General features: G+C 48.0%; 1 protein-coding gene across 1 annotated transcript in view; it reads right to left on the bottom strand.

The window, feature by feature from the left end:
- LOC143833813 (uncharacterized) overlaps positions 1–17196 on the bottom strand; it is a 36917-nt gene that overhangs the window by 15872 nt on the left and 3849 nt on the right. Inside the window, 6 exon segments of the mRNA XM_077330039.1 lie at positions 496–655; positions 657–2511; positions 4784–4910; positions 5829–6005; positions 13591–13756; positions 13758–15855. Coding sequence (XP_077186154.1) covers positions 496–655; positions 657–2511; positions 4784–4910; positions 5829–6005; positions 13591–13756; positions 13758–15855 — 4583 coding nt within the window.

The raw sequence follows: 17196 nt of genomic DNA on the forward strand, positions 1-17196 counted from the left end.
GGGGACGACAGAGAATGAGGTGGTTGGATGGAGTCACTGAAGCAGTAGGTGCAAAATTAAATGGACTCCGGGGAATGGTAGAGGACAGGAAGGCCTGGAGGATCATTGTCCATGGTGTCGCAAAGGGTCGGACAGGACTTCGCACATAACAACAATAACAACATGCCTCCCTCCGATGGCTCCCTCCAACCCCCCTGTAATCTTACAGGCTTCCTGCAATAGCGGTCCTGCCCCGTGTGTTCCAATGAGGCAAAGAAGACCACTCTTTCACTGTCCTGCGCTTATCTGGGGAACTCTGGATTCTCTTGCTCTTTCACCCAGTGCTCTTTTAAATGTTCTTCCATCTCCCAATGAAGCATTCGTCCTACAAGCTCTCTTGGCTTTCTCCTCACACGGCTTCCAGTGTGAATTCTTTAATGGGATGCAAGCTTTCCACTAGGAGAAAAGCTTTCCCCCCCCAATACTCCAGGCATTGATACAGTTTCTGTCCTATGCCCATTTTAGACGGGAAGTAGGAATCCCCCTCTGGATGAAGCTTTCCCCATATACCAAGAATTTACATGTTTGTTTTTCTGTGAGAAATATTTTAGGGGAAGAAAGATTTCTCTGCTGAATGGAACTTTCCCCACACTCCAAGCATCTATATGGTTTCTTCCTTGTGAATCCTCTGATGAGAAGCAAGGCTTCCACTCTGAGTGAAGCTTTTCCCACAAGCCAAACATTTATATGGTTTCTCCCCTGTGTGAATTCTCCTATGAGCAGTAAGAGATCCGATCTCATTGAAGCATTTTCCACACTCCGGGCATTTATATGGTTTCTCCCCTGTGTGAATTCTCTGATGGGAAGTAAGATGTCCACTCTGAACGAAACTTTTCCCACACTCCAGGCATTTATATGGTTTCTCCCCTGTGTGAATTCTCTGATGGGAAGTAAGATGTCCCCTCTGAACGAAACTTTTCCCACACTCCAGGCATTTATATAGTTTTTCTCCTGTGTGAATTCTTCGATGGGCAGTAAGATATTTCCTCCGAATGAAACTTTTCCCACACTCCAGGCATTTATATGGTTTTTCTCCTGTGTGAATTCTCTTATGAGCAGTAAGATCTCCTCTCCCACTGAAGCATTTTCCACACTCCGGGCATTCATATGGCATCTCCCCTGTGTGAGTTCTTTGATGGATAGTGAGAACTCCCTTCTGAATGAAACTTTTCCCACACTCCAGGCATTTATATGGTTTTTCTCCTGTGTGAATTCTTTGATGGACAGTAAGAGTTCCTCTCCCGCTGAAGCATTTTCCACACTCCGGGCATTCATATGGCATCTCCCCTGTGTGAATTCTTTGATGGGCAGTGAGAGCTCCCCTCTGAATGAAACTTTTCCCACACTCCAGGCATTTATATGGTCTTTCTCCTGTGTGAATTCTTTGATGGACAGTAATATGTCCTCTCCCACTGAAGCATTTTCCACACTCCGGGCATTCATATGGCATCTCCCCTGTGTGAATTCTTTGATGGATAGTGAGAACTCCCTTCTGAATGAAAGTTTTCCCACACTCCAGGCATTTATATGGTCTTTCTCCTGTGTGAATTCTTTGATGGACAGTAAGAGTTCCTCTCCCGCTGAAGCATTTTCCACACTCCGGGCATTCATATGGCATCTCCCCTGTGTGAATTCTTTGATGGACAGTAAGATTTGCTCTCTCACTGAAGCATTTTCCACACTCCGGGCATTTATATGGTCTTTCTCCTGTGTGAATTTTTTGATGGACTTTAAGTTGTCCTCTCCGACTGAAGCATTTTCTACACTCCAGGCATTCATATGGTTTTTCTCCTGTGTGAATTCTTCGATGGGCAGTAAGAGCTCCCCTCTCAGTGAAGCATTTTCCACACTCCGGGCATTTATGTTTCTTCTCCCCTATGTGAATTATTTGATGGGCAGTGTGAGCTCCCCTCTGAATGAAACTTTTCCCACACTCCAGGCATTTATATGGTCTTTCTCCTGTGTGAATTCTTCGATGGGCAGTAAGATATTTCCTTCGAATGAAACTTTTCCCACACTCCAGGCATTTATATGGTTTTTCTCCCGTGTGAACTCTTTGATGGACTTTAAGTTGTCCTCTCCCGCTGAAGCATTTTCCACACTCCAGGCATTCATATGGTTTCTTTCCTATGTGGGTTCCTTGATCAGTAGTAATGTAATCCTTCTGCCCAGAAGCTTTTTCATGCTCCAAATATTCATATGCATTTTTTCTGTTGTTGGCCTTGCAATCAATACGATTGCCTGATTTCTCATGAGCTTGTTCTGCGCCAGTGGTGGCCTCATTCGTGTCACACCCTCTGTAGATGCCCTGGAGTTGTGCAGCTTCTTGTGAGACAGGACCTTGTAGGAAACAGGAATTATTCCCGACTTGTTCTTCTCCCTCATCTTTCTTCAGTACATTAGAACATGCTGGGTTCTCCTTCACTTCTGGCTGCTCTGCTGTTTCATCTCCTGGCTCCCACACGCACCGCGCTGAAAGAGAGAAATCTTCCATGAAACGGACTCCATTAAACTGGGGCATAAAAAACAAGATGGGAAAGTTTTGCTGTCTGGAAATGCTTTGAAAACTCTTGCTTGGGAGACCGGCCCTGGCAAATCCGAGCCTGTATTGACTGACAGGCCACCTGTGGTGAGAAAAGGGGGGGTCAGCATTTCGTGGGAGCACCTATGTATACACCCGCCCTTCCTTGACTCAAACCGCAAGTCAGAAGAGCTGCCCCAAAATAGCCCCCTCCCCCCCCCCCGGTAAGTTTGCAGTCAGGCAGAGATGCTGCTTGGCTACTTAGCACAATTCTAATTTGTCTTACTTTAAAGGTATTCCACGCCAGAAGACAGTGTCATGGGGCTTTCTGCAGTAGAACTATAGGGCCCATTCTATTGTTTAGCCAGCTTTGACCAATTACAGACTGTCTTTGTCTTCATGTCTGTAACCCACAGTTTGGGTCTCATGAGGCTGGTGAGAGACGCTGTCAGTCAAGGTGGAAGGGAAGTCAGGGTGGCCTTGGGGAAGGGAGGGACTTCAATGGGGCCTAATGCCACAGAGTCCCCCCTCCAGGGCAGGGCATGGATTTCTGTTGCCTAGAGATGAGCTGTAATTCCGGTGGGGTCTCCAGGACTCACCCGGAGTCTAGCGTCCCTAACTAGGACGTCAGAAGTGCAGGTTCAGATCCCTCTGCCATGGACTTGGGCCCATTACACACATTCTGCCTAACCTACCTCACAGGGTTGTTGGGAGGGGAACAATGTAAGTTTCTTTGAGTCCCCGTTGGGAGAGTACTTGATAGATAGCAGAACTATTAACTCCCCATCATTCATAATATTAACAAAGATTTGCCACCATAACTATTAAATACATTCTGGGGATCTATTAATTCCTCCCCCCCCCCCCCCAGTTCATACTATGCTACTATTAATGCGTCTGGAGTTCTAGTCCTACGGCCAAAATACTAGACCTCGAGGACATCTGATGAAGGGGATGGGCAGTAGGGTAAGGGCAGAGAGCAGGAAACACTACTTTACACAGAAAGGGATTGAAATGTGGAATTGGCTGCCAGACGATGACTGAATATGCGACAGACAACCAATAGATCAAAATGCAGAAAATGGAGCCCAGTTTTAGATTATACTGATCAGTAAAAACTGAATGGAAAACTGACAAAGTGTATATGTAAATTTTGGGAAAAAATCTATAAGAAGAAGAGTTGGTTCTTATATGCCACTTTCTCTACCCGAAGGAGTCTCAAAGTGGCTTACAAGTGCCTTCCCTTTCCTCTCCCCTTCAACAGGCACCCTGTGAGGTGGGTGAGGCTGAGGGAGCTCTGAGGGAACAGGTTTTTCACTGCTGTGTCGAGCCCAAGGCCACCCAGCTGGCCAGTCTGGGGGATGTAAAATAGTCTCAAGTTTCTCTCTCTCCCTTCTTTCCAGAAACCCCCTGCCAAAGTATGTCATGTTTTCTTTTTTCTTCTGTATGTAAAATAGTTCAAAAAATATAATAGTAATTTTGTAACATGTAATGTATTTTAAATAAATTATCAAATTATTTTTTTTAAAGAAAAGAAAAAAAATGTGGAATTAATTGCCGGAGGGTGGAGGGATGGCCACAAGAATCAACAGCCTTAAAAGGGATTTTGATAAGATTCCCTCCCTGGTCTGACCTAGCAGGACTCTTCTGAGGTTCTAAAAATGTTTTGAGGAAAAGCGTCAAGGTAAAAAAGGCCACGGCCAGCCACCCGGCCTCAGAAGGAAGCGCAGGCAACATACACCAGACCTAAGCAGCTACCTTCATCCTCCTCCTCCTCTTCCAGCCAAGATATCAGGGGAGGTTTGGCTCCTGTTTTGTAAGGGGCAAAAAGAGCAGAATTATTATCCCTCTTGAGGGCACATTTGGTCTGGCCAGAGACACACAGCAGATCAAGCACAGTGCTAGAATAGGCAGGATCTGGAATGTGCCTCATTCAGATGGATATGACAAAAATCCTACAGGGGGCATCAAAGGAGGAGCATGTTCAGATTAGGAACTTCCTGTTATTACAGTTAGACAGTTAGGTCTCTCTCTCGCTCTTGCTCTCTTTCTCTCTCTGCGAGCAGAAGGCCTCCTGCCTCACAGGAAGGACTGCAGAGGGGGACAGAGGCCAGCTATGGGGCCCAGGCCGGACAGCCTGACCCTTTCCTTCTGAATGAGGGACTTCCTTCCACTCTCTCCACAAAGCACAAAGTAAAAAGTCCAGGGGAAGGGAATCCTCACCCAGAAAGGCCACCGTGTCATAATTCTCCCGCATGACTTCCTTGTAGAGCTCTCTCTGGGCTGGCAGCAGCAGGGCCCACTCCTCCGGGGTGAAATACACGGCTACCTCCTCAAAGGACACCCAGCCCTGGAAAGAAGGAGAAGGAAGCATTTCTTTACAGGACTGGGAAGCTGATCCACGTGGGGGGGGGGGGGAGGCAAAATGAAGGGAGCCAATGAACACAGAGCTGGCTGAGCACTGGGACCTCAAGGAGAAAGTCTTGGGAACTGGCACCGCTCGGAGGCGCTGGGAGCAGCTAAATGTGGCAGGGCCTTTTCTGGGGTGGTCCCCAGACTTTGGAACAACCTCCCTCTGGGGATTCACCAGGTGATGCAAACACACCTCTGCAGCCACAGCACCTGTCCCCTCTGTGCCCTGCCCTGCCAGAGAAAGAGGGGGGGTCATGTTTTAAAGGAGGAGCCACATTAGGAGGAGAAGGGAGAGGAGGAGGAGGAGGAGGAGGAGGAAGAGAGCGGGGTTTTCTTTAATACCCTGCTTTTCATTATCCGAAGGAGGCCTAAAGCAGCTTACAAACACCATGACCTTCCACACCCTGTGGGGTGGGTGGGCCCCAGAGAGCTAAAGGAGCATCTTTGGTAGAACTGCAACTAGCCCAAGGTTACCCGGCTGGCTGCTTGTGGAGGAGTGGGGAATCACACCCCGTGACCCAGATTAGCCTGCCGCCCTTCCACCACCACACCAGGCTGGCCCTCAGAAGCCAGAGAGGTTCACATGAAAAGGGACCCATCATTTTCTGTGGGGAAATCCGTGGTCCAGGATTGCTACAAAGCTGCACCACCCCCAGCCCCAGTTCCAGACGGGGGGTGGGTGGGGGGGACCCCTGCCCTGCCTCTCCACTGGTGGGGGAGGGGGGTTGACCTTGGGCAGGACCAGAACCCAGAGGAAGGGGCCCGATCCCCAGAGCCTTGCGACAGAGAAAGGACCTTTCCTTCCTTCCTTCCTTCCTTCCTTCCGCTGCCTCTCTTTCCCACGACACCCCCTTACCTGAGTGGGCTGCATGGCGGCTCCTGTCCCTTCACCACCCAGAGGAGGTGGCCCAGGAGGCGTCGGAGGGGTCTTCCCACGGTGGCCTGGAGGGTGAGAACGAAGGAGGGCCGGAAGCCCCGTTTTCTTTGACAGCCTCTTCAGCATCCCTCTCTTTCCAGATTTCGTTTGTTTATATTATTTATAGCAGGGGTAGTCAACCTGTGGTCCTCCAGATGTTCGTGGACTACAATTCCCATGGGGCCCTGCCTGCAAATGCAGGCAGGGGCTCATGGGAATTGTAGTCCACGAACATCTGGAGGACCGCAGTTTGACTACTCCTGACTTATAGTCTCCCTTCACCATTTGCAATGACGAGAACATAAAAGCAGCCGTGCTGGATCCGGCCAGTGGCCCGAATCCGGTCCAACACGCTGTGTCACACAGTGGCCGAAACCCAGGAGCCCTCCCACTGTCCCCCCCCCAAGCCCCAAGAAAGCAGAGCATCTCTGCCCCAGACCTAAGAACACAAGGGAGGCCCTGTTGGATCAGGCCAATGGCCCATCCAGTGAAAAGACACGGTGTCACATGGTGGCCGAAAGCAGGTGCCCTCAGGAGGTCCACCCGTGGACCCAGAACCTCAGAAGTCCACCCCCCAGGCTCCCCCCCCCAGGCCCCAAGAAGACAGAGTCTTCCATCTATACCTTTTGGCTCAGAGCTACTGACCAACCTTTGCTCTAAATGCTTGTCCAATCCGTGCCAGAGAGTGTCTATGACTTAAGCCAGGGGTAGTCAACCTGTGGTCCTCCAGATGTCCATGGACTACAATTCCCATAAGCCCCTGCCAGCTGACTTAAGCCACCATCGCTTTCTGCAGCAGTGAATTCCACGTGTTAATGACGAAGGGTGGGGGGTTCAGCTCAGTTTAGCTGGAAACCCCTCCCCCTAAAAAATGCCTTCCCAAATTCCCCAACACCATTACTTGAGGTACCTTGCATTACTGCAAGGCAGGTGGGGCTGAGAGAGCTCTGGAAGAACTGCTCTTTTGAGAACAGCGGCTCGCCAGGGTCTGGGCCCAGCTCTTTCCCCACCACCCCGTGGCCGGCTCCTTCTCGCGGGAGATGCTGGGGATGGGACCCGGGGGGGGCCTTGGCGTGCATGCCTGGCCAGCAGAGCCACAAGCCCCCGTGCTTGCTTGCTTGCTTGCATGGCATTATTGCATTGCATTATTGCGTTGCATTGCATCATTTTCTGCATTGCATCATTTTCTGCATTGCATAGCAGGGCCTCCCCTCCCTTCCCCTCCCTACTCACCGGCTCGGGCCAAGGCCGCCACTGGAAGATGCTCGGGGGGGGGGGGGAGGCCGGCTCTGGCTGCCCCCCCGCCCCGCCCCCTCCTCCCAGGCGCCTCCGGGGCAGCAGCCGCGCCCCTTTAACTCTTCAGGGGACGGCGGGCAGGGGAAGCCCCAGGAAGCCCCGGGAAGCTGCAGCCCCCTGGCGGTCCCTGGCCCCGAGGAAGCCCGCCTGGCCCCCCCCTGGTGGAAGGAGCTCCCAGAGGGGATCGGGGCCACGGGGCCTGCAAAAGGGAGCTCCTCCGCCAGGCCCCGGGCTGAGGCCGCCCAAAGCCCCCCGTTGCCCGATTCTCCGGCCTGCCTGGATCAGTTAGGGAATCCCTCCTGCAGCTGGGAGCCGCTTCTGCCATCCTGCCCCCCCCCCCCGCCAGAGCCGAGGAGCCCAGTGTGGGCTTTGGCCCTGGAGAGGCGCAGGGGGCGGGGGGCTGCAGGGGCCCAGGGTCCCCCCCACAGGACACGGCGCCCCTGAGCCCCTGAGCGGAGCCATTGGGGGGCTGTGACTCTCCGTCTGCGGCTGAGCTCCAGGCAAAGGGATGGCCTTGACCTTCAAGCCCCGGGTAGCTCTGGGGCCAGCACATCTCGGCCCAGCTTTCCCACCCCGAAAAGGTCTCCGGCACCCAACCCCACTGGGACTCCTGCCGGCTGGCCCCACTCCCTGCCAGCCCCTCGGGCCACTCCCCAAGGCCCAGAGCTCCCCAGGGTCCTCCGTCCCGCCCCCCCCAGCCCCCCAGCCCCGGAGGTCCCCTTCTTGGCCTGGCTTCTGTAGCGGGGCTGCGGCCAGGCCTTGGGCCCGTCTGCTGGCTGAGCCCAGCTGGAGAGAAACTTGAGAAAGGCCTTCTCAGGCAGGGCAGCAATATTTGGAACGACCCCCCCCCCAGGCGAGATTCATCTGGCAACTGTCTCCTGTCCACTTCCCCAATGAGCGAAGGTTTCTGTCATGCCCCCAGTAGCTGTGGTTCACACCCTGCCTTGCGTTGGGGGTGGGCTTTTCTATAGATAACTACATGTTTTACTGGAATTGTTTTACGTCTTTTGAAATGTTTTCACGTCCAAGTGTTTCTTCATGTTGGGTGCCTTGGGGACGCCCATTTGAATGGAAAGGCGATACTAAAACGTTTTAAATAAATCAGTCTGTATACATAAAAGGCACCCTCTGCTTCTTTGTCTTGTGATAAGCTTGACTCCTCAGAAACTCAGGTTAGAGGCCTCAGAATTGACCAGCATCTTCTGGAGGATTGTGGGGAATGTCGCAGGAGACACAAAGGGAACGACAACATCCAGGCCCTAAATGGTGTTTTTGTGAACCTGGAAAATAGGGCTGGTGCCTCAAAATTGACCTCGGTAGTCCGGCTGATGATGGGAGCTGCTGAGCCCAAAACCAAGGGAATGCCCATTGGCACTTACCCTGAAGGGTACTTCTCCCTGGGTTCTAGGACTCCCTCCTTGATGGGTGGTTCTCACCGCTGGTGCTAGGGAGGCAGGCCTTAAATTTACTTCCTCTCCCTGTCTCCCTGGTAGATCCGCCCTCATCTTCAGTTGTGATCCTTCCAAAGCTCAGAGAAACAATACTCCAAACTACCGTAACCATAACTCTCTGTAATAATTTTTCTTTTCTTTTTTTTTTAATAATAAGAACATGAAATAGTGGAAGAGGAAGCAGAACAAACAGTTCCGAACAACTAAATTCCAGTATTCCCCCTTTTCCTGTCCCATAATGACTATAACAGGACTACATTTCAGACGACGCCCAGGGAGGGCTGGATGGAGTCCTAGAACCCAGGGAGAAGCACCCTTCACGGTAAGTGCCAATGGGCCTTCTCCCCTGGTTCGAGGACTCCATCCTTGATGGGATATGCAAGAGCTTCCTTTGTCCCGGGCGGGATTGTGTCGCCTGAATCTAAGCCTTGCAAAAGAACACTTCTGCCAAAGGCAGCCTCCGCTGCGCTGTAACCACTAAGCTTATAGTGCCTAATAAAGGTGGAAACTGAAGACCAGGTAGCCGCTTGCAGATCTGTTCTACAGAGGCAGAATTTATCATGGCAGCATTTGTTGCCGCCCCCCTAACTGAATGCGCTGTAATGCCAGAGGGCACAGGCCTACCCAATGAACTGTATGCTTCAGCAATACAATCCCTGAGACACTTTCCGATAGCCACAGCAGACATCCTTTCCCCTTTATTAGGCGGAGAAATGCTTATGGACATTGACTCTGATCTCCTAAATGGCTCCGTACGTATAAGGAATGCCTTGAGGGCCCTTCGTACATCTCATCTATGCCACAAAACTTCTTTAGGATGTTTAGGGTCAGGAAAGAATGTAGGCAAATTGATTTCCCGCATCCTGTGGAATCTAGATTCCACCTTGGGCCTAAATATAGGATCTGTCCACAAAACCACCTTATCTTTGTGGAACCCACAAAGATCTTTCCTAATGGATAAAGCTCCTAATTCTGAAATTCGTCTAGCAGACGTTACTGCAACTAAGAAAATAACCTTGAGTCGCAAATGTCTCAATGAAATATCCTGCAAAGGTTCAAAAGGTTGTCTCAGCAACGCTGATAGTACCACACTCAGGCTCCCAGTTGGGAAACGATGCACGGCTGGGGGAGAAACTACCGTGGCTCCCCTCAGAAACCTCGTAACGTGAGGATGCTTGGCTAAGGGAAACCCTTGAACCTTCGGAATAACTGTCGCCAAGGCTGCCCCCTGTCTACGTAATGTGGATGCTTTCAAACCCTGATCCAATCCTTCTTGTACAAATTCCAGTACGACCCATAACCCAGGCTTTAAAGGGTCCTGTTTTTGTTTTGTCTGCACCACCTGACAAATACCTTCCAAGAATAATTATATATCCTAACAGTAGAAGGTTTTCTGGCCGCCAGTATGGTGCTAGTCACCTTTTCACTAAGGCTGCATTTTAGCAGAGCTGACCGTTCAGTCTCCGCGCGGTCAGCTGTAGCCAGCCTGGCTCGTAATGCCAGACAGGGATACACAGATGCCAACTGATCCTAGAATATTTTTTGGAGGGGGGAGGGTAAGCAATAAAGGCAGATCTGAACCTTTCACAAGCTTAGCTAACAAACATGGAAGTTGAAAGCTGGTCAGGTGTTCATTGGCCAAATGCAATGGAAAAATTGTAAGCCCCACAAGAGCACGGAGAGGTCTCGCCCAAAAGGTTCCCTAACGGAAGCTGACAGCAGGAGCCTCACTTGGTGCTCTGCGTGACGCTTTTTGAAGAGAACGCAGCAGGGAGAGAGAGAAATATTTCTGTCTTTAACCCAAGATTGTCGTCAAGATCAAACAATTGGTCACCAAAGCGGTGGGCAAGAAAAGCAAACCGGTGTACCCCAAATATACATCTTCAGAGCACCCACTGATTCCTCAAAGCAAAGGGGAAAAACTAAACTTGACCCTTCAAGATGAAAGGAGCGTCAAAACTGCACTTTCTCCTGCTACAAAGATGAAGAGTCGGGAGCTCAAAAACTGTCCTGCACTTTTGCTGAACGATACAAAAGTTACGAAACAAGCTGGGGTGTGGCTAGAGATGTCGTCCTGAGAGGGTGGCAGGGCATCTGCTCTGCTATCTCTGAAGCCTGACAGGGGTCAATTGTGCAAGCAATTGGCAGAAAAGAGGAGGGGCACGCAAACCCCACCTCACCTTTCTACCCAGGAAGTTCTTGGGGCCGTCTCCAATCCTTTAGGGAGTATATCTCCCTGGATTATAGGCTGTCAGCGTTCCAGGTCCAGAGGACGACTGCCATTTTCTACCTCGGACTTTCTTTACTTTCTTTAATCTTAAAGTATCTGCTTCAACCCTACATGATGATTTACCACAAATGAACGCTTTGAACTGAGGGGAGGACTTCGGCTGAGTTCCAAAACATCATTTACTGCAAGTATCTCTCGTTTTTTTTTTCTTCGTCTCTCTTCCTGCATCAAAGCCCTTTGTTTCCCCCCTCCCCTTACTCTGCTCTGCCCGAAGCCACCTCGTTAAGAGGCAGGCTAATTCTCCTAACTAAGCAGAAGAAGGACTCAAATCAACTCGAATTAATTGGCAAAAGCTCTTATTGTAATTGTTTTGGTTTTCGAAGATAAGAGATAAGAGCTGTGAATGGGAAAATCTCACGAGAACTCTGTTCCAGCACGAGAATATCTGCCTTAACTGACTTCAATACGTCACATGCCTGTGCCGGAACATTAGAGGATAAAACAGAGGCCCTCTACTGGCCACTTGTAAAATTGTTTGAGGCCGGGTTTTTTTAAAGTCAAAATCATGTCTATGTTAAAAAGATTGGCTCATCTAATAGAGATACAAACCCAAGATTACAAAGTATTTTTAGATGGACTGGTCAAAAATATCTCCAAGGAGATCCAAGATGGCAAGGAAGAAGTCTCCAATAGGAATGATGGATCAATAACAGTGACTGATGACAGCTTTAAACAAGGTGGAAAACCAACAGTAGAAGAGAAATCTGAAATTCTGGAGACGGAAAATGGGATGCCGGAGTTCTGCAGCCCAGATAAGGACACCCTTTTAAAAAAGACATACAGCCATCTCAAAGCAACAGTGTACAAAAATCAATCAAAAGAAATATGGATCTGCAGTGAAAGTAACCGATTTAAAGGATCTCTTTGGGGAAAAAATTGTATTGATACTGGAGTCCAGGAGGTGCAACGGCCTCAAGATTTATCGATGCATATTCTGCGGGAAAGAGTACAACTGCACTTTCTACGCCAAAGGCCAATGGGACAGAATATAATTTTACGGGAACGACAAGATGTAGCAAGCCTCGAGATGAGACCCCCTTAAGAAGACCGAAAGCTCATATTGTTTTATGTTTAATGTTATACTGTATCCTATATTTCCATTTTTATGAAAAAGGGGAAGCAGTGTCTCTTTCTCTCCTGTTTTTTGTCTCTTTTCCTTTGTAGGCATATAGGTAATATAATCATTAGTGCTGAAAATATAAAATGGGGTTCTCCCCCCTTATTTTTTCTTTCTTCTATTAGTGTATTGTCCTAGGACCAAAAGCCTACACTGACTTGTAGAAAATGTTTAATGTTAAGCTTTCAACTTAAATCTGAAAATATATCTGTCAGGATGGTTCTTAGAATGGGTCAAGCATAAATTGTTTTGTAGATGTATCAGAACCAAGGATAAGGAGAAGCTATAGAAGACTGAAAGCTTATATTGTTCTATGTTTAATGTTAAGCATTTAATCTAAACCTGGAAATCTTATTATTCTCTGTATTAACAACATATACTGTATCCTACATTGCTATTTTTATGAAAAAGGGGAAGCAGTGCCTTTTTTCTCTCTTGTTTCTTTTTCTTAGTAGGCATATAGGTAATATAATCGTTAGTGTTGGAAATATAAAATGGGGCTTTCCCCCCTTATTATTTTTTTTTATTGGTGTATTGTTATAGGGCCAAAGCTCATATTGATCTGTAGAAAATGCAAAGCTCTCAACTTATACCTGTCAGGATGGCTCTTAGAATGGGTCAAGTATAAATGGTTTGTAGATGTATCTGTATTAAGGATAAGGAATAATAACTTTTCTTTTGTATATCTAAACAGGCCTTTTTTTTTTATGTAGTGGAAATGTGGATGGCTCCTAGACTCATGGCTCTTAGAGTTTTGGGCAAAAGTTTATATCACTGTGGAGTCAATGTGGGGTCGTATATTCCCAAATGATGATTATATTTTATTTACTGCTTTTTGTATCAATAACTCGTGTTGCATCCTATATTTCTATCTTTATGAAAATAAAAAAAATCATTATAAAAAAAAAAGTTACGAAACAATATAAGAATACCCTGAATCAGCATGGCAGTCTTCAAGCAAAGGTTGGATGCACACTTTTCTTGGATGCTTTAGGATGCTCTGGGCTGATCCTGCGTTGAGCAGGGGGTTGGACTAGAAGGCCTACATGGCCCCTTCCAACTCTAGGATTCTGTGAATATAAATATCTATGATTCAAGTCACATATAGGTGACCCTTCTGTCTGGGAAAATGTCTCCGTGTGGCAGTATTCTAAAGCCCAGAAGTTTCTCCTAGTGCTTCCTTTTAGAAAGGTCGAAATTGCAATATTCGGACTCTGACATGCCCCCCTCCGATGGCTCCCTCCAACCCCCCTGTAATCTTACAGGCTTCCTGCAATAGCGGTCCTGCCCCGTGTGTTCCAATGAGGCAAAGAAGATCACTCTTTCACTGTCCTGCGCTTACCTGGGGAACTCTGGATTCTCTTGCTCTTTCATCCTGTGCTCTTTTAAATGTTCTTCCATCTCCCAATGAAACATTCGTCCTACAAGCTCTCTTGGCTTTCTCCTCACACAGCTTCCAGTGGGAATTCTTTAATGGGATGCAAGCTTTCCACTAGGAGAAAAGCTTTCCCCCCCAATACTCCAGGCATTGATACAGTTTCTGTCCTATGCCCATTTTAGACGGGAAGTAGGAATCCCCCTCTGGAAGAAGCTTTCCCCATATACCAAGAATTTACATGTTTGTTTTTCTGTGAGAAATATTTTAGGGGAAGAAAGATTTCTCTGCTGAATGGAACTTTCCCCACACTCCAAGCATCTATATGGTTTCTTCCTTGTGAATCCTCTGATGAGAAGCAAGGCTTCCACTCTGAGTGAAGCTTTTCCCACAAGCCAAACATTTATATGGTCTTTCTCCTGTGTGAATTCTCCTATGAGCAGTAAGATGTCCTCTCTCATTGAAGCATTTTCCACACTCCGGGCATTTATATGGTTTCTCCCCTGTGTGAATTCTCTGATGGGAAGTAAGATTTCCCCTCTGAACGAAACTTTTCCCACACTCCAGGCATTTATATAGTTTTTCTCCTGTGTGAATTCTTCGATGGGCAGTAAGATATTTCCTCCGAATGAAACTTTTCCCACACTCCAGGCATCTATATGGTTTTTCTCCTGTGTGAATTCTCTTATGAGCAGTAAGATCTCCTCTCTCATTGAAGCATTTTCCACACTCTGGGCATTTATATGGCTTCTCCCCTGTGTGAATTCTTTGATGGTCAGTAAAAGTTCTCCTTTGAATGAAACTTTTCCCACACTCCAAGCAGTTGTACGGTTTTTCTCCTGTGTGAATTCTCTGATGAATAGTAAGAGCTCCTCTCCGACTGAAGCATTTTCTACACTCCAGGCATTCATATGGTTTTTCTCCTGTGTGAATTCTTTGATGGGCAGTAAGACTTCCGCTGAAGCATTTCCCACACTCCAGGCATTTATATGGCATCTCCCCTGTGTGAATTCTTTGATGGGCAGTGAGAGCTCCCCTCTGAATGAAACTTTTCCCACACTCCAGGCATTTATATGGTCTTTCTCCTGTGTGAATTCTTTGATGGGCAGTAAGATGTCCTCTCCCGATGAAGCATTTTCCACACTCCGGGCATTCATATGGCATCTCCCCTGTGTGAATTCTTTGATGGATAGTGAGAACTCCCTTCTGAATGAAACTTTTCCCACACTCCAGGCATTTATATGGTCTTTCTCCTGTGTGAATTCTTTGATGGACAGTAAGAGTTCCTCTCCCGCTGAAGCATTTTCCACACTCCGGGCATTCATATGGCATCTCCCCTGTGTGAATTCTTTGATGGACAGTAAGATTTGCTCTCTCACTGAAGCATTTTCCACACTCCGGGCATTTATATGGTCTTTCTCCTGTGTGAATTTTTTGATGGACTTTAAGTTGTCCTCTCCGACTGAAGCATTTTCTACACTCCAGGCATTCATATGGTTTTTCTCCTGTGTGAATTCTTCGATGGGCAGTAAGAGCTCCCCTCCCAGTGAAGCATTTTCCACACTGCGAACATTTATATGGTTTTTCTCCTGTGTGAATTCTTCGATGGGCAGTAAGAGCTCCCCTCTCAGTGAAGCATTTCCCACACTCCGGGCATTTATGTTTCTTCTCCCCTGTGTGAATTATTTGATGGGCAGTGAGAGCTCCCCTCTGAATGAAACTTTTCCCACACTCCAGGCATTGATATGGTCTTTCTCCTGTGTGAATTCTCTGATGGTCAGTAAGAGTTCCTCTCCCGCTGAAGCATTTTCCACACTCCGGGCATTTATATGGTTTCTCCCCTGTGTGAATTCTCTGATGGGAAGTAAGATTTCCCCTCCGAATGAAAGTTTTCCCACACTCCAGGCATTTATATGGTCTTTCTCCTGTGTGAATTCTTCGATGGGGAGTAAGATATTTCCTTCGAATGAAAGTTTTCCCACACTCCAGGCATTTATATGGTTTTTCTCCCGTGTGAACTCTTTGATGGACTTTAAGTTGTCCTCTCCCGCTGAAGCATTTCCCACACTCCAGGCATTCATATGGTTTCTTTCCTATGTGGGTTCCTTGATCAGTAGTAATGTAATCCTTCTGCCCAGAAGCTTTTTCATGCTCCAAATATTCATATGAATTTTTTCTGTTGTTGGCCTTGCAATCAATACGATTGCCTGATTTCTCATGAGCTTGTTCTGCGCCAGTGGTGGCCTCATTCGTGTCACACCCTCTGTAGATGTCCTGGAGTTGTGCAGCTTCTTGTGAGACAGGACCTTGTAGGAAACAGGAATTATTCCCGACTTGTTCTTCTCCCTCATCTTTCTTCAGTACATTAGAACATGCTGGGTTCTCCTTCACTTCTGGCTGCTCTGCTGTTTCATCTCCTGGCTCCCACACGCACCGCGCTGAAAGAGAGAAATCTTCCATGAAACGGACTCCATTAAACTGGGGCAGAAAATACAAGATGGGAAAGCTTTGCTGTCTGGAAATGCTTTGAAAACTCTTGCTTGGGAGACCGGCCCTGGCAAATCCGAGCCTGTATTGACTGACAGGCCACCTGTGGTGAGAAAAGGGGGGGTCAGCATTTCGTGGGAGCACCTATGTATACACCCGCCCTTCCTTGACTCAAACCGCAAGTCAGAAGAGCTGCCCCAAAATAGCCCCCTCCCCCCCCCCCCGGTAAGTTTGCAGTCAGGCAGAGATGCTGCTTGGCTACTTAGCACAATTCTAATTTGTCTTACTTTAAAGGTATTCCACGCCAGAAGACAGTGCCATGGGGCTTTCTGCAGTAGAAGTATAGGGCCCATTCTATTGTTTAGCCAGCTTTGACCAATTACAGACTGTCTTTGTCTTCATGTCTGTAACCCACAGTTTGGGTCTCATGAGGCTGGTGAGAGACGCTGTCAGTCAAGGTGGAAGGGAAGTCAGGGTGGCCTTGGGGAAGGGAGGGACTTCAATGGGGTCTAATGCCACAGAGTCCCCCCTCCAGGGCAGGGCATGAATTTCTGTTGCCTAGAGATGAGCTGTAATTCCGGTGGGGTCTCCAGGACTCACCCGGAGTCTAGCGTCCCTAACTAGGACGTCAGAAGTGCAGGTTCAGATCCCTCTGCCATGGACTTGGGCCCATTACACACATTCTGCCTAACCTACCTCACAGGGTTGTTGGGAGGGGAACAATGTAAGTTTCTTTGAGTCCCCGTTGGGAGAGTACTTGATAGATAGCAGAACTATTAACTCCCCATCATTCATAATATTAACAAAGATTTGCCACCATAACTATTAAATACATTCTGGGGATCTATTAATTCCTCCCCCCCCAGTTCATACTATGCTACTATTAATGCGTCTCGAGTTCTAGTCCTACGGCCAAAATACTAGACCTCGAGGACATCCGATGAAGGGGATGGGCAGTAGGGTCGGGGCAAGAACAGGAAACACTACTTTACACAGAAAGGGATTGAAATGTGGAATTGGCTGCCAGACGATGACTGAATATGCGACAGACAGCCAATAGATCAAAACTTTAGGAGAAAATGGAGCCCAGTTTTAGATTATACTGATCAGTAAAAACTGAATGGGAAACTGAGCTCTAAGGGAACAGCTTTTTCATTGCTGTGTCGAGCCCAAGGCCACCCAGCTGGCCAGTATGGGGGATGTAAAATAGTCTCAAGTTTCTCTCTCTGCCCTTCTTTCCAGAAACCCCCTGCCAAAATATGTCATGTTTTCCTTCTTTTTTCCTGTTTGTA

Source organism: Paroedura picta, chromosome 3 (assembly GCF_049243985.1).
Source record: "Paroedura picta isolate Pp20150507F chromosome 3, Ppicta_v3.0, whole genome shotgun sequence".
In the NCBI taxonomy this organism is placed as follows: Eukaryota; Metazoa; Chordata; class Lepidosauria; order Squamata; family Gekkonidae; genus Paroedura; species Paroedura picta.